Source organism: Daucus carota, chromosome 4, assembly GCF_001625215.2.
Source record: "Daucus carota subsp. sativus chromosome 4, DH1 v3.0, whole genome shotgun sequence".
In the NCBI taxonomy this organism is placed as follows: domain Eukaryota; kingdom Viridiplantae; phylum Streptophyta; class Magnoliopsida; order Apiales; family Apiaceae; genus Daucus; species Daucus carota.
In genome coordinates, this window is record NC_030384.2 from 28,171,234 (window position 1) to 28,187,393 (window position 16,160).

The following is a 16,160-nucleotide window of genomic DNA, read 5'->3' on the forward strand; positions in this document are numbered from 1 at the left end:
TCGTTCACTACGAATTAAAATTACTTTATAAAGTTTTATAGTCATACTCTTGAACCCATTGTTGATCCTTATTTTAGGATGACACTCCTGAACATTTTCCTCTGCCACCTATTATTACATCAAACAAATAGGCGAAAGAAAAAGAGGAACAAGACCAATGACATACCTAATGACGCCACCAAATTACCTAGGGTTGGCACAAAAGTCCTTTGCAAATATTACAAAGCAAGAAGTCATTATTCTAGGACTTGTCCAGCCAAGGTATGTTTTTTTTGTCAAATACCCCAATTTGCCTCAACTTATAATTATTTTTTGTCTTTTCTTAATGTAGAAAAGTGACGAAATTCAAAAAGATGGGAAGAAAGGAGGGAGCCCCAAATTACTAAAACTATAGTTAATTAATGCAAAACATCAAAAAGGTAACAAATTTATGTTCTTTTCTTCTTATCTAATAAAATAAAAATTAATGTTGTGTTTTTATGTCATAAAAACGACATAAAAACACAAGCTGAGACTATTGACAACTCCACTGCTTCAATTGTAGCACAGGAGAATTGAAAGTCCACAAAGAGAGGCATGTAGAAGCTTACAGCAACAGAAACCAGCAAAGAACAAAAAAGGGTGCCTCAACCATCAAACCAGTTCCAAAGGGAGGGAGTGTTGGAATTAATGCACTTTCACATTCATGTATCTCTAGTACGTATTTTCTAGTAAGATCTGTTCTAATTATATGTTCATGAACATAGTATTCAGATCATCTGGGATTCATTGAATCTGATATCTACAATTATTCTAGAAACATCTGTAAGGTCATATATATTACATTGTACTTCTTCAGCATGAATATATACAAAATCACAAGTTTCATATAGATATTAAGAGCTCTGCAGTAGCAACTCAATAAAAATTCCTACAAATTGGTATCAGAGCTAGGTTTTGTTTTGACAGCAATTGTGCCTTTGCCTTTGGCTTCAGCTACTGTCCCATTTCCCATTCTCACCTTTGGATTTACTGTAGTATCCAGGTGCACAAAAATATTTTCATTTTCACACATATGATTGCTGCAGCCACTATCGAGGAACCAAACATTATTATCTTCATGGTGACTAGAATGACACGCATAAAATAAACAATCTTCCTCTTTGTTATCCACCTTTTCTTCAGTAAAATTTGCTCTTTCCTGCAATTTAAATCTGCAATCTTTCTCGAGGTGACCAAATCTATTACAATAATGACATTGTGGTTTCCCTTTAAACCAGCATTTAGATGTCATATGACTAGTCTTTTTGCAAATTTTGCAGAATAGTTTAGAGTTAAAGCTTGTACCTCTGTCATTGTTTTCTACCTTCTTGTTGCTGTTGAAATATTCATTCTTTTTCCTCCAATCAGCCTTTTTCTGCTCCTGATTGTAACCACCCTTCCTTGTAAATGGTTGTGCCTTCAACTTTGTCTTTGACTGAAATGCATTCTCTGTTTGCTCCGTTTGTTTAAATCTTCTCTTTTCATGTGCTTGGAGAGAACCCATTAATTCTTTTACTGACAACTTGGTGAGATCTTTAGTTTCTTCAATAACAGCAACAATATTTTCATACTTGTCCGTCAAACTGATCAAGATTTTTTCCACAACATGTTGGTCAGATATATCATCACCATAAGTTCTCATTTGGTTCACAATTTCCATTACTCGAGCATGATAACTTTGAATATTTTCAGAATCCTTCATTTTTAGATTCTGAAAATCTTTTTTAAGAGCTTGAAGATTGATACTTCTCACCTTCTCATCTCCATGAAATTCAGTCTCGAGGATTTCCCATGCTTCTTTTGCCGTATTTGCCCTTGAAATCCTTGAAAAAATTAGTTTTGTGACACCCATCTGAAGCTTGCTTAGTGCTGTGGCATCTTGGCGACGAAATGCTTCAATTTTCTTTAATTCTGCTTCATCCGGGATGCAGTTGAAGAAGGTGAAATTAGACTACAGTATTGCAAGTCTCAAGAACAACTCGCTGATATTTTTACAAAAGCCCTCCCCAAAGAGAAGTTCTGCTATCTACGAGATCGCATTGGAGTTGTCAAACAAGTGCTTTAAGGGGGAGTGTTGGAATTAATGCACTTTCACATTCATGTATCTCTAGTATTTTCTAGTAAGATCTGTTTTAATTATATGTTCATGAACATAGTATTCAGATCATCTGGGATTCATTGAATTTGATATCTACAATTATTCTAGAAACATCTGTAAGGTCATATATATTACATTGTACTTCTTCAGCATGAATATATACAAAATCACAAGTTTCATATAGATATTAAGAGCTCTGCAGTAGCAACTCAATAAAAATTCCTACAAATAGGGAGAAGGTAGTGGAACGAAGAAACCTAGGAAGAGACTGGCTGCTGAGACATTCACTACTCTCAGACAAATGAATGCATGTAGCCAAGAAAGTTGGGAAGAGAGTGGCTACTTAAACTATAATCACATTTGATTATGATTGTATCAGTTTATCTGGATTGCAATTTCTTGATGATATTTTGATGCTATATTGCAAGTTATTAATGGCCATTTTAGGCTTTCGATTATGATTATATTAGTTTGTCGGGATTGTTACTTCCTATGAAAACTTTGCTTTTATTTCAAGTTTTGTATGTTTATTCTAAATTTTGCATTCAGGGATCATCGTTCATAGTTCATATTCATTTTGATTTTAATATCAAACAACCAGTTGAGTTATAACATTAGTTCATAGTCTGTGAGTCATCACTCCACATTACAATTATCATTATAGACTACCACAAATTACTGAGAACATTACAACCATTACATTACTATCTGTCTTAAAAAATAATTGCAAACCAACAATGAAAAACATACAAGAACAAAACCACAGCAAAATTATTTCAGTTCCTTCTTCACCTTAGATACTCCTTGTAAAACACCCTGGACTCATCTTTAACCGTAACCATCTCACTAAAATGCTCATCGTCCTTGTTATTCAAATTTCTTAATAGTCTGTTTATTACACTCTTGTTGCGCGCATCGAACTCGGGTTCGACTCACCTAAAAAAACTACTCTTTTCATTGACTCAAGTTAAGAATCTTCTCCCCGGATTATACTTCGTCCATGATGTCTTCTCCACTGCCCAGTTTTCATACCAACATTGTTGATTCTTTGTTGCATAATTAATTATTAAGAGTTTTGTGGTTTGTTTCAACTTTTAGGTTATATGCATACAAAGCTTATACATATTCTCACAGAACGTTGAAGGCATGAAAAATCCAAATCACCCTTAACGATCGTTAATGACGTCTAGTCAGGTGAGGCGGGGACCTTTTTGCTGAAAAAAGATTTGTTCAGCCATACCAAAATGCTGACTTTTAAAAGTCATCCAACAACTTACAATTTTAAAACAGTACAATTTTCTCTTATAAAAATAAGATTTAATAATGTCCTAGATTTGTCACCAAACTAAGTATCAAAAAGTTTCATATTATAGTCTCGTGTTTCCCTTATTTTTACAAATGCACAATCAAGGACTAATTATATGATCATTTGAAGGGCACTAGTTAATTAAAAGGTGTAATTTCGGGACACCCCAACTATGCCCGTCACAGACCCAATATGTTTAATGTAGATCTGACTCATCGAGCAGCGAGAGTGCGGAAAAAGTTTATGCCCGCACGATTTAAATATCGAATGCTTTGGTTAATAACCATGCTTTCTCCAACTCAAGCTACACGCGCCAGACACTAGTTAACTTTATGGGAAAGTTAGATTGATTTCTTAGATTAACTGATGTTCTGACATGCAGGATCTTGTAAGAGAATTTACAAAATATCTATGTTGAGTGATTTTGGTAGTTGTTTGCTTATCGTCGATAAGACGGCACGATGCAATGGATAGACGGCAGTAATTGTGACATAGCATAATGAAGCCATGAATAATTGCAGTCTTGTTGTGTATTAAACTGTGAAAAGCATGTCAATTCATGGGGCACCTCTCCTCTTCTAGCCGGCTAGAGCTGGTATTCAAAATCTAGCAATGCATGCAAGACACAGAAAAATGCCAAATCTAGTTAAACTTTTTTGACCACTTAGTGCAGTCCCTTGACTCATGTGTCACTCTCTTCCCCAAGCTTATTTGCTACAAGTTCCCCATGAAGGATTATTTTCATAAGTCACTTGCCCTTTTATGTTACCTTTCTTCCTGCATGTACAAATCAAGAATTTTTCCTTGCAAAAAAAAAAAATCAAGATTTTTAATACTTACTCGGTCTCAATTCTTTTGTCTTGTTTGACTTTTTGTAGTCAATTTGACTGAAATTTACATATATTAAATAATTGAAAAAAAATATAAAAGGTATATTACAAAAATCTACATTTATTCTACTTTAAGATGTATTTTTCGATTTTTAGTAAATCATGCAAGAATAATTACTCAGGTCAAAATTTAGTCAATTCAACTATAAAAAGTCAAACAAGACAAAAGAACTGTGGGACGGTTGGAGTATTACTATAAATGTTGCCATTATAGGTGAGTACTTTGTGTACATTAGTTGTTGAGTGATGCTCTTTAGCTTGATACTTGACACTGTTTAGAGTGGATAATTTGGATCAGCAATGGCTACAGAAGAGCTGGCAAAGTCGATGAGCCGAAGGACGAGTATGAATAGATCATCCGGCAGTTTAAGATGGTCCTCAGCAAGTCTCCGGGAGGTGTTTGATTCCCCAGGAGGAGATTTATTTCAGCAGAATGGAAGAGAGGATGATGAGCAAGATCTCAAGTGGGCCGCCATCGAAAGGCTTCCCACATATGATAGGTTAAGACATGGAATGGTAAAGCAAGTTCTTGAAGATGGAAATGTAGTTCATCACACAATGAATGTGGCTACTTTGGGAGTGCAAGACAAGAAGATCCTTCTGGAGAGTATACTTAGAGTTGTTGAAGAGGATAATGAGAGGCTTCTACGTAGAATTCGTGATCGAACTGACAGGTGAGAAGTAAAACTGTGATACCTTTAAGGTGTCAAGTATGATTATAGATTTTTAATTTTTTTTTGGCAGAATCGATGGATTTATAAAATTGTTTTGCAATAGGGTTGGAATCAGTATTCCCAAGGTTGAAGTGCGGTTTCAACACTTGTCAGTTGAAGCAGATGCCTATATCGGATCGAGGTCACTTCCAACGCTCCCAAATGCCTTCTTAAATACCATAGAGGTACTCTCTGTTGTGTACAAATCCTATTGACAATACCCTTTTCATTGTCATAAGTTGTGTAGGTTTATGCAAGCTAGTTTGCCTTATTTCAATAGATATCAAAAATAAAAACAAGAGTCATTTTCCATGAAGGAATTTCGTAAGGAAAAACAGAATGAAACTTTGCTGGAGGAATAGAGCATGCATATATGAATATCCGGGATCAGGATTTTTGCTTATCCAGAAGCAAGTCGTGCAATTTATTCATCTCTTGCTAAAACTATGATGAGTTTGAACTCTCGTATGATATGTTTTTCTGCGGAACTCACAGCTTTTTGATATAGCCACAGTTTAACTAATTTATTATTTGACAATTTGTTTTTTAGAGATGATTAATGATCCTATAAGAATATCAATCTTAACTAATGTCATACTTCTCTTATAAATTTCTTTCGTAAACAGGATGTTCTTCGTATGTTAAGACTTGCTCCATCAATGAGAAAGACAGTTGAAATACTCCATAAGGTGAATGGAGTGGTAAAACCATCAAGGTACATGAAAATCTACCATTATAGATGTTATCACCCGAATTCTAGAAAAGAAAAAAAAAGGTCCTTCGTACTCTAACCAAGACAGTGGTCATAAAAGCAACAGTCGTGCAGATGATACAGAAAAAGTATTCAGAACTCAAAGCATGTCCTTGAACATTTTTATTTTCACACGGTTGCTGCATAAAATGTGCATTACCAAAAATTCTGTGTCCAAAAATGTCACAAACAGTTCGTTAGTTCTATTTTATGGATTGAATTTCTTATAGTATTCTGTCAATTCTCTTATTTTTTATTTTTTACAGGTTGACACTTCTTTTGGGGCCTCCGGGGTCTGGAAAGACTACTTTCTTAAAGACCCTTGCAGGGGTTCTGGGAAAGGATCTAAGGGTGTGTAAACGACACCTTTCACTGTGTGAAAATTGACCATTTTGCCTGTGTTGCTGATATTTGCTTCTCTATTTAGTTACATTTTATAATATTTTGGCCAGGTCACTGGACAAGTAAGTTATTGCGGCCATGACATGTCAGAATTCATTCCACAGAGGACCTGTGCATATATAGGGCAACATGATCTTCACCATGGTGAATTAACAGTAAGAGAGACATTGGACTTCTCTGGACGTTGTCTGGGAGTTGGAACAAGATATGATCTCCTGTCAGAACTGACAAGAAGAGAAAAAGATGCAGGCATCAAGCCAGATGCAGAGATAGATGCTTTCATGAAAGCCACGGCTATGTCAGGCCAACACTCTAGTTTGGTCACTGATTATGTTCTCAAGGTTTGCATGTTTCTTTTTTTATCTTTATTTACTATCTAAAATGAGTCATGTATCAACTGTAAGTTTATGTACCAGATACTGGGATTGGACATTTGTGCTGATATAATGGTAGGAGATGTGATGAGAAGGGGCATCTCTGGTGGGCAGAAGAAGCGTGTCACTACCGGTATATGAACAAGCTATTGTGTTTTTAATATTTCAGATTATTCCTATTACACTTGCTGATCTGACAACATTGTATTAGGGGAAATGCTGGGTGGCCCTGCAAAGGTTTTTTTCATGGATGATATTTCAACAGGTCTAGACAGTTCTACCACTTATCAAATTGTCAAGTATATGAGGCAAATGGTCCATATCATGGATGTAAGCATGATAATATCTCTTCTCCAGCCTGCACCTGAAACTTTTGATCTTTTTGATGACATCATACTCCTTTCAGAAGGTCAAATTGTCTATCAAGGTCCCCGAGATAATATTCTTGAATTCTTTGAAACTGTGGGATTCAAATGCCCTGATAGAAAAGGAGTTGGGGACTTTCTTCAGGAGGTTACTTCAGAGAAAGATCAAGAACAATACTGGTACAATAAGAATGAACCATACCACTATGTTTCTGTTCCTGAATTTGTCCACCAATTTGGCTCGTTTCATGTTGGCCAGAGAATCACTGACGATCTCTCGATTCCTTATGATAGAGCTCAAACCCATCCGGCTGCATTAGTGAAAGAAAGATATGGTATTTCCAACATGGAACTCCTCAAGGCATCCTTCTCAAGGGAATGGTTATTGATGAAGCGCAACTCCTTCTTATACATATTCAAGACCGTCCAGATCACTATCATGTCAATTATTGCTTTTACAGTGTTCTTTAGATCACAGATGCCTAGTGGTCAAGCTGCAGATGGAGGAAAGTTTTTTGGTGCACTTTTTTTCGGTCTCACCAATGTGATGTTCAATGGGGCAGCAGAGCTAGGACTTACACTGATGAGACTTCCTGTCTTCTTTAAGCAAAGAGATTCATTGTTTTTTCCAGCATGGGCGTTTGCAATACCAATATGTGTCCTTAGAATACCTATATCAGTTATGGAGTCATTGATATGGACAATTCTAACATATTACACAATGGGTTTTGCTCCAGATGCTACTCGGTATGCATTAAATTTGTTCTTGAAACTGGTTATATTGTCTTCTTGGAGGGAATTCAACATTTGCAGAAACAATGGCTGAATTGGCAACTTTCAATTTTATGTTAGTTTTAATAGCAATGTATATATAATATATACTAAAAGAAATATTAATTTGGCTTGTATTGTAGGTTCCTGTGCCAATTGTTGGCGTATGTTGGCATAAATCAAATGGCTTTGTCTCTCTTCCGTTTCATTGCAGCGGTTTCAAGGATACAGGTTGTTTCAAGTTCACTTGGTACTTTTGCGTTGCTATTGGTCTTACTCCTTGGTGGATTTATAGTCGCAAAAGGTAGGTTACTGGATTAATAGAATCTTGCGCTACCTCTAGACCTTACACTTCTAATATTTATGAGATATGACTACAATGTCATGGTCCTATTCTCCCGAGAGTCCACAATTGCCACATACACAGAACTTGGCTAAAGTAGACCCTTTTTCATATGTTGCAGATGACATAGTATCTTGGCTGAAATGGGGCTATTATATTTCTCCATTGATGTATGGGCAGAATGCCATAGCTGTCAATGAATTTCTTGATGAGAGATGGAATGGTGTAAGTTCAACTGATTTGATTTTATCAGTTGCCTTTGCATACATTGATTGACACTATATGAGGATCATTACGGAAACTTAATAAGTTATTTTTAACAGCCCAATACAGACACAAGGATAGATCAACCAACCATCGGAAAGGTTCTTCTGGCAAGCAGAGGGATGTTTCTGGATGGATATATGTACTGGATATGTGTATTTGCATTATTTGCCTATTCAATCGTCTTAAACATCCTCTTTATCCTGGCACTGACATACCTAAACCGTAAGATGCATCTTTTGACTAGCATCAATTAGAAAGATGGTTTTTTTGGGCTGTATCTAAGAATTTGATAATGAATGCAGCCTTTGGAAGTTCCAAGTCTGTCGTTAATGATGATGCTAACAGTAAGAAAAAGAACAAGTTCTCCTCCAACTTAAAGGTGTCTGCTGACCAGAACTCAGCATCCAATGCTCCTTTGCATAAAGGTTTTGCCACTTTAGCTTGATACTTATGGAAACCCTTTTATTCAGTAAAAATTTATGTGATTTAAACTACAACAGGTATAGATATGGCAGTAAGGAACACTCCACATCGCACCAATTTTGGCGTTGAAAAAGACAACAAAAGAGGAATGGTGCTTCCTTTCAAGCCCCTCTCACTTGCATTTGAACATGTAAATTACTATGTTGATATGCCCCCTGTAAGTCACTTGTCCTAATTCCCTCTTCTGCTATATGTTACTTTTCCGGTATATTATCACTACTGTTCTTAAAATATTTTAGATTAATGTACCCATATACACTGGTGGAGACTGTTGTGCTAGTATTATGACTAATAGTTTTCCATCAGAGTAGAATATATGCGGTGATTGTTGATGCTGTAGATTCTTACAGTAAAAACCATGTGTTTATTCAGGAAATGAAGAGTCAAGGAATTCTAGAGCATCGTCTCCAATTGCTACGAGATGTGAGTGGTGCTTTCAGGCCTGGTGTTTTGACAGCATTAGTTGGTGTGAGTGGTGCTGGAAAGACCACATTGATGGATGTGTTGGCAGGAAGAAAAACTGGAGGGTACATTGAAGGAAGTATTAGCATTTCAGGTTATCCAAAGAACCAAGCAACTTTTGCCCGCGTCAGTGGTTATTGTGAACAGAACGACATTCATTCTCCACATGTTACCATCCATGAATCTCTTGTGTACTCAGCATGGTTACGCCTTGGTCCAGATGTGTCGAATGAAATACAAAAGGTACGGTTAGTTTGATTTCGCTCGCTACTTTGATTGCAGACATGTCTGTGTCTACTAATTTTGTGTAAATAAATCAGATAAGGTTGACATTTTAAAAAATTGTCGTTTTTCAGATGTTTGTTGAGGAAATAATGGAGTTAGTTGAGTTAAATGGGCTGAGAAACGCGCTAGTTGGACTCCCAGGAGTAAATGGTCTATCAACTGAACAAAGAAAGAGGCTTACTATTGCAGTAGAATTGGTTGCTAATCCCTCGATCATTTTTTTGGATGAGCCAACATCAGGCTTAGATGCTAGAGCAGCGGCAATTGTCATGAGAACTGTGAGGAACACAGTGGATACAGGGAGAACTGTTGTGTGTACAATTCATCAGCCAAGCATAGATATTTTTGAAGCTTTTGACGAGGTGCATACTAAATTTAATTTCCTTCACTTGTTATATATGTTGAAACAACAATCTTGCAATATGGTAGAAAGTAACCATATGCTTGCAAATCAAGTCATACGTGTGCAGTTCTTCAAGAACTTAATATCTGTGATTATAAAATTATATCTAGCCCGCCATTTACACGTACCCCTCACATATAAGCTGGTTTAACGATGACATGTTTCACAAGTTACAGAATCGGAAGTGAAGCACATGTTTTATCAAGCTTAACATCATTCAACTAATTACATGTACTGAGCAACCAGTTAAACTATTTCATATGTTCAATGTTCAAATTTACCAGCTTTGGTACATGTGGTGCTTTTAACTACAACTGAAATTTGGTGATTTTATGAAAAGTTATAAATTGCATCTATTTATAGAGCTTATTCGTAAATTGACATACGAAGATTACTCTTCCACAAGGAGGTGTATCTAGTACTTCACAATTTTAACTTGCCTGATGTTGGACTCTGTACATATATTAGAGGTTTATATAAGATTTGAAGAAAGTAGCTTTGCTTTCCTTAAAACTTGTAACTTGTCATTATCAGCTTCTGTTGATGAAAAGAGGAGGCCAAGTTATTTATGCTGGAGCTCTCGGACAACAGTCTCATATGCTCGTAAAATATTTTGAAGTGAGTGCTACATATTTTCGGTACTTATTAGTTAGTGCAAGATGTTTCAGCAGATAGAAATCCCATATCAATGTTGTATTTTTTTTTCAATTCTGAATTGATAATATCAGATGTATTGCAGTCAGTTTCAGGAATTCCCAAATGTAAAGACGGTCAAAATCCAGCAACATGGATGCTGGATGTCAGCTCTGCAGCTGTGGAGTCCCAGCTTGATATTGACTTTGCAGAAATTTATGAAAAATCTGATCTGTACAGGTATGCAGTTTTGTCTAACTACTCACTGCAGTCTCGGACGAGTCTTTTCAATGTTAACAGCAACATCCTTTCCCATTCAGGAGCAATATAAAACTCATTAAAGAACTAAGCAATCAAGCACAAGGCTCTGAGGACTTGCATTTTCCGACCCAATATGCACAACCCTTTTTTACTCAATGTAAGGCTTGCTTATGGAAGCAGCACTGGTCAGACTGGAGGCATCCAGAGTACAATGCTATCCGCTTCCTGATGTCAACAGGATTTGGTATAATATTTGGATTAATTTTTTGGGGACAAGGGCAAAATATGTAAGCACGAGATCTTACTATGTAATCATAGCATGCCCTCTTTGTTGGCGTAATATTGGTATTTATAACTCTACTGGTATATCTACAGCCAAAAAGAACAAGACCTCTTAAATCTGCTAGGAGCTATGTATTCTTCTATTTTGTTTCTTGGGGGAACAAGTGTGGGGGCTGTACAGTCTGTTGTTGCAGTCGAAAGAACAGTTTTCTATCGCGAAAGAGCAGCAGGGATGTATTCAGCACTGCCATATGCATTTGCTCAGGTAACACATAACACTACTGTCAATTTGATTAATATTAGTGTTCCACATTTGCTCAGAACGATTGTTTGTTATGCTGCAGGTGGCTATCGAGGTTGTTTATGTTTTCATCCAGACATTCATCTATAGCCTTCTACTGTTTACTATGATTGGATTCCCCCTGCAAATCGAAAAGTTTCTTTTCTTCTTCTTTTTTGTGTGCATGTGTTTTGTTTATTTCACATTGTACGGAATGATGCTTGTTGCCCTCACTCCAAACTTCCAAGTTGCTGCTATTACCATGTCATTCTTCCTCGGTTTATGGAACTTGTTCTCCGGCTTCCTCATCCCTAGGACTGTAAGAAAAACTACATAATGCTGGAATTTATTCTTAGTTCATCTAACTAAATATAACATCTGCATTGTTCGGAAATTGCAGCAAATACCAATCTGGTGGAGATGGTACTACTGGGGCTCCCCGATCGCATGGACAATCTATGGCTTGATCACATCTCAGCTTGGTGAGAGTAAGGACCTTGTCGTGAGATTTGAAGAAGATAGTGTATCAGTAAAAGATTATCTGAAAGATGTTTTAGGATACGAATCTGATTTCCTCGGGTATGTTGTTTTAGCACATATTGGTTGGGCAGTTCTTTTCGCCTTTGTTTTTGCTTATGGCATTAAGTTTCTGAATTTCCAAAGGAGATAAATGACAGTATTCAGTACTTTTACCTAGTTACATGTCTTGCAACTTTTGCATCATGTGTTTGACATTAATTTCCCCTGTACAAAATGAAAAGATTTTTACCAAGGCACGAAGGAATAATGAATGTAACATTGACATGTTAGGAACGTGTATTTCATTTCAAATGTTGGAATTCAAATGACATGATTTGAGCTGTCGTTTCAAATTCTCAAGTTTACCAGCGGGAAAGAAACTACCAAAATGAATGGGCCTTAAGCCAAGCTAACTATTTTGTATGGTCTTGAAACTACCAAAATATGTAGCATCCCTACAAAATTTGAGCTGGGAGGTAAATTTAGTACAAGCTCAGAGCACATATCCTACAAGTGCTTATGGCTGGACAAGCAATGCCCACAAAAAATGAGTTCTATATATTGAATGGTTTAACAAAAATAATCTACACTGTGTAATCAGTAGCACTCTGCTTTTGCTTCTTCTGATTGTCCTCCACAATTCTTTGCAACTCCTTTTCGCCCGTTGCAATCAAGCGTTTAACAGTGTCAAAGGTTGTAAGCCTAATGCTGCAATGATAAATGGATGAAGATGGTAACTATGAACAATACACCAAGTCCCGCCACAACAAGAAGAGTAGTTCAGTTTATAAGCATAAGTTATTTAACTAAGTGCACCAACAAATCATGAACTTTAACGAGATCATTACATAATTCAAAGACACGACTAGCTGGAAACCTGAAACTAACTGGCCGATTATTTTATTTTTTTTTAAAAAGGCCAAACGTATATGAATGTGAACGACATAGTAAACGATCTAAAGAAAGATGAAAGGAGGAAAAAAACTAAATGAAAGGAAAACACATAAACCTGCTGTTGGGTAATGTTTTCAGTGCATTCGGGAGAAAGCCCCTGTATAATCCAGCCAAACCATCTCGTTCCACAATACCTACAACGTAAAACACTGCAAATGGAAACAGGCGCAACAAAGAAAAAGATAGCGCATGAAATGTTTATCAGTAATCGCTATTTTTCAATAAAAAAGCAATCACCTGGAAATGCATCAAAAAATGTCTTGTAAGGTGCATTCTTCAGTTGCATTTGTCGTCGCACTGTGTCCAAGGGGTAACACATCAGTGTGGCAATGGTAGCTGACACCAAAGCAGTAACTAGTGACGCTTCAGTCTTCTTTTGATATTTCTCTGGCAATGATTTTTTCACCCTACATCAGAAAATAACTCAAGTCCAAATTCAAGAAGATAGTCCTTCATTATCTACTAAACTTCAAAACATTTTGCAGACTGCATAAGCTCACAAGTCAAAAACACAAAAGTTCACAGCAATGTAAGGGGCTATGCCAATAAGAGAAGGCCCAAGCCCCTTGTAAAACGCTGCTAGTCCCTCGTCTCTCAGCATGTTTAGGGTAACCTGAAAAAAGTACAATAAGAACACTTTACTTTCAGATTCCAGACGGTGTTTTTCTAAAGCTTAGATATAATCAGCATAAACTATTTTAACCTCTGACATTGTTCTGCGCCCTGGTTCAACAGCTAACCGTAACCTCAGCACATCTAGGGGATACGTAACCTTCAAGAATTCAAAGGAAAAGATTGAAATCTAAGTCCACTCAGAGACACAACTAGTACTCAAGATATGATACTGATGTATGATTAACAAATTACATATTCACTGACAATAGATATTAGTTGTCAAGATTCTTGAACAAGAACTTCTTTTACTTACATAAAATTGTAACAAGACTGACACCACTCTTTCGACGTTATTAACAGTTATATACTACGTTTACGTGCTTGTGTTTTTAGTTTTAACAATTCCATCTGCTCTATAACTTACGAAAGTTGAGGTCATGCCTGCACATGCGCCTGCTGCAAGTCTTCCTATAACAGAGAGCTCACCATCCTCTCCTTCGAACAGTTTCTACAATTCCAAAACTAAGACAGATTAAAAACTGCAATTACTGTAAGACTAACAAAATTTGCACACTGGATTTAGCATTACCTTGTAGGTTTCGTAAGCAAACAATTGTACTGCACTATAAGGTATGACACGTATCACCTACACAATAAGCTAAAATAAAATCAGCATATAACAACACTGCAGACTTTAAAACATTTATAAGGAAAGTCTTGAATTCAGTAAGGAAAACGTCTATTTCAAATATAAACACGAGTGATGACATGAAGGACCTGAGGAAGGTTTCCTTTCCAGTACCCTCTTAGTCCATCTTCCTTCCCAATTACTGCAAGCGCCTGCATTTATGTTCCACACGCACAATGAATTACTTGAACAATGCAAGAGGAGCAAAACATCATGAATTTGGTATATATATCTTAATCCTTAAATTTTGGGCTACAGATGATACTTATGTGAAGGTCAATTGCGATGCTACTATGTTCACAGTCCACAGACAAAGGTAACATCTTAACTTGTATATAGAGAAAAAAAAGATAGAAACAGATACCTCTAAGAATCCAAATGAGTTTCTAGCACCCTCCCCGCCTGCTCTCAGACCATGAGTCTGCAGTATAGAATACGTCTGGCTAGCTTATACAGCATATAAAATTGAAAAAACAATAGCAACATACACCCTGATGTTTACATAATTTAACACCCCTGCATTTCAATCCTTCAACTCTAGTAATAATCTAATCAAACTCCAACACGAACTCTGGCTAAATATTCGATAAAAACTCCTCAAAATCAAAATTTCAAGTGCCCAAATTGTCAATAAGTCCAAAAAATTGAGCTGTGGCTCATGCCACTCAATTTCATAAAAAAATGTGAACAAATTAACAAATTTACAGGGGAAATGTAATGTATAAATTTTTCGAAGAATTGGTCATCTCATCATTTGCATGTATCTACATTAATCCAACATAATTCACAACCACAAATGCGCATAAATTTGACCTGCATAAGCAGCTTGACACGGTCTAGGGGCGCAGTACAAGACTTAGCAGCAGCTCCAGCCACTGCACCAGCCGCAAACAGAGCGGCCTCTCTTGGAACCAACGCGAACATGGCCAACGGATACTTCAACAGCTGCGCCATGCTTGGCGCAAACTCTCTGTCCTCCCTCTTTTCCACCAGTGAAACACAGGCAAAACCTGCACTAGAAAGCTGCAGCTTGGCTCCTGAATTGCACGCACTAGTGGGTGCACAAGGTGAAGAGTCGAGGCCCGGAATGCGGTGCCATGTGAAGGTTGGTCCGTCGGGTTTTGAGGGGTTTGGTGAGGCCATTTCAGGGAGAATGGAGGGAGTTTTGTTGGTTTGAAGATGAAGAAGATAAGGTAAAGTCTCGAGGTTTATATGAGCAGGGTAAATTACACTTTGTGGCTGTTATCTTTGGGCTCCTTCAATTTACTAACCACCCTGAACGAATTCTTTACAAAACTAACCACCCTTTTTTTCACTTTACAAAACTAACCACCCTAATTCATATACACCAGGGGCGAACACCACAGAAGAAGGGATACATGTTCGCCCTTGCCAAGGGCGAACACCACATAAGAATGCATAAATGTTTGCCCCCCATAAGGGCGAACATAGTGGTTTATATGAAAACAAATTTTCAAGAAGCATATGATTGTTTGCATATATTGATTTGGACATAAAGTGCTTGTGAGGGCTTTCCACTTCCAGGATGGTGATATATGTAATGGTATGGTGTTTTTGCACTCACTCATCTTCTTCGCCAATACAAGAGAGCCAATTGTGATCTGGAACAACATGTTTTGATTACACAATGCTTAGTTCATTGCTCTTGCTTGCAAGCTTTATCTGCCTACAAACTTTTCCTCCTCAATTATTGCAATGTTACATGTAAACTCTAGATTAATATTCCTTTCTTTGATTTTTTATTCTTGACACATTTTTTAACATATATAAAGTATTTTCCTCAAAAAAAAACATATATAAAGTATAATTTATTGTCTTTAAAATTTTTATTATCTTATAAAAACATGAATATTAAATTTTAATAAAAAAACAAGTTTATGATTGTTTATATAATCCCACAAAATTTAAAAAATTTCAAAATTTATTTCAAAATTTTAAGAATATTGAATAATTCTACAAAATTTATTATTTTA

At 36.6% G+C, this 16,160-nt stretch overlaps 2 protein-coding genes across 2 annotated transcripts; one reads left to right on the forward strand and one right to left on the reverse strand.

The window, feature by feature from the left end:
- The first annotated feature begins 4,554 nt into the window (after positions 1–4,554).
- Positions 4,555–12,090, forward strand: LOC108217693 (pleiotropic drug resistance protein 2). Its single transcript, XM_017390574.2, has 20 exons — positions 4,555–4,989; positions 5,093–5,213; positions 5,655–5,743; positions 6,046–6,130; positions 6,232–6,522; positions 6,598–6,688; positions 6,767–7,667; positions 7,835–7,995; positions 8,156–8,259; positions 8,358–8,523; positions 8,604–8,726; positions 8,802–8,941; positions 9,157–9,489; positions 9,603–9,893; positions 10,469–10,552; positions 10,674–10,807; positions 10,888–11,115; positions 11,204–11,375; positions 11,455–11,709; positions 11,791–12,090. Exons 1-20 carry the CDS (start codon positions 4,616–4,618, stop codon positions 12,058–12,060), a joined length of 4,413 nt encoding a protein of 1,470 aa, XP_017246063.1. The 5' UTR covers positions 4,555–4,615; the 3' UTR covers positions 12,061–12,090.
- A 308-nt stretch (positions 12,091–12,398) lies between these two features.
- On the reverse strand, positions 12,399–15,352 carry LOC108216870 (probable envelope ADP,ATP carrier protein, chloroplastic). Its single transcript, XM_017389725.2, has 10 exons — positions 14,980–15,352; positions 14,531–14,587; positions 14,256–14,318; positions 14,068–14,124; positions 13,903–13,986; positions 13,567–13,635; positions 13,364–13,476; positions 13,101–13,270; positions 12,919–12,997; positions 12,399–12,617 (listed from the first exon to the last, which is right to left on the reverse strand). Exons 1-10 carry the CDS (start codon positions 15,307–15,309, stop codon positions 12,494–12,496), a joined length of 1,146 nt encoding a protein of 381 aa, XP_017245214.1. The 5' UTR covers positions 15,310–15,352; the 3' UTR covers positions 12,399–12,493.
- Between the last annotated feature and the right edge of the window lie 808 nt (positions 15,353–16,160).

What these genes read in the sequence shown, in the direction of transcription:
- LOC108217693 (XM_017390574.2), top strand. Translation starts at nt 4,616, where the DNA reads ATGGCTACAGAAGAGCTGGCAAAGTCGATGAGCCGAAGGACGAGTATG. An exon ending in GGAGTGGTAAAACCATCAAG is followed by an intron (nt 5,744 to 6,045) that starts GTACATGAAAAT and finishes TATTTTTTACAG; the next exon opens with GTTGACACTTCTTTTGGGGC. An exon ending in TGCTCGTAAAATATTTTGAA is followed by an intron (nt 10,553 to 10,673) that starts GTGAGTGCTACA and finishes GATGTATTGCAG; the next exon opens with TCAGTTTCAGGAATTCCCAA.
- LOC108216870 (XM_017389725.2), bottom strand. Translation starts at nt 15,309, where the DNA reads ATGGCCTCACCAAACCCCTCAAAACCCGACGGACCAACCTTCACATGG. An exon ending in CAGGCATGACCTCAACTTTC is followed by an intron (nt 13,636 to 13,902) that starts GTAAGTTATAGA and finishes GAATTCTTGAAG; the next exon opens with GTTACGTATCCCCTAGATGT. An exon ending in ATTTTTTGATGCATTTCCAG is followed by an intron (nt 12,998 to 13,100) that starts GTGATTGCTTTT and finishes TTTACGTTGTAG; the next exon opens with GTATTGTGGAACGAGATGGT.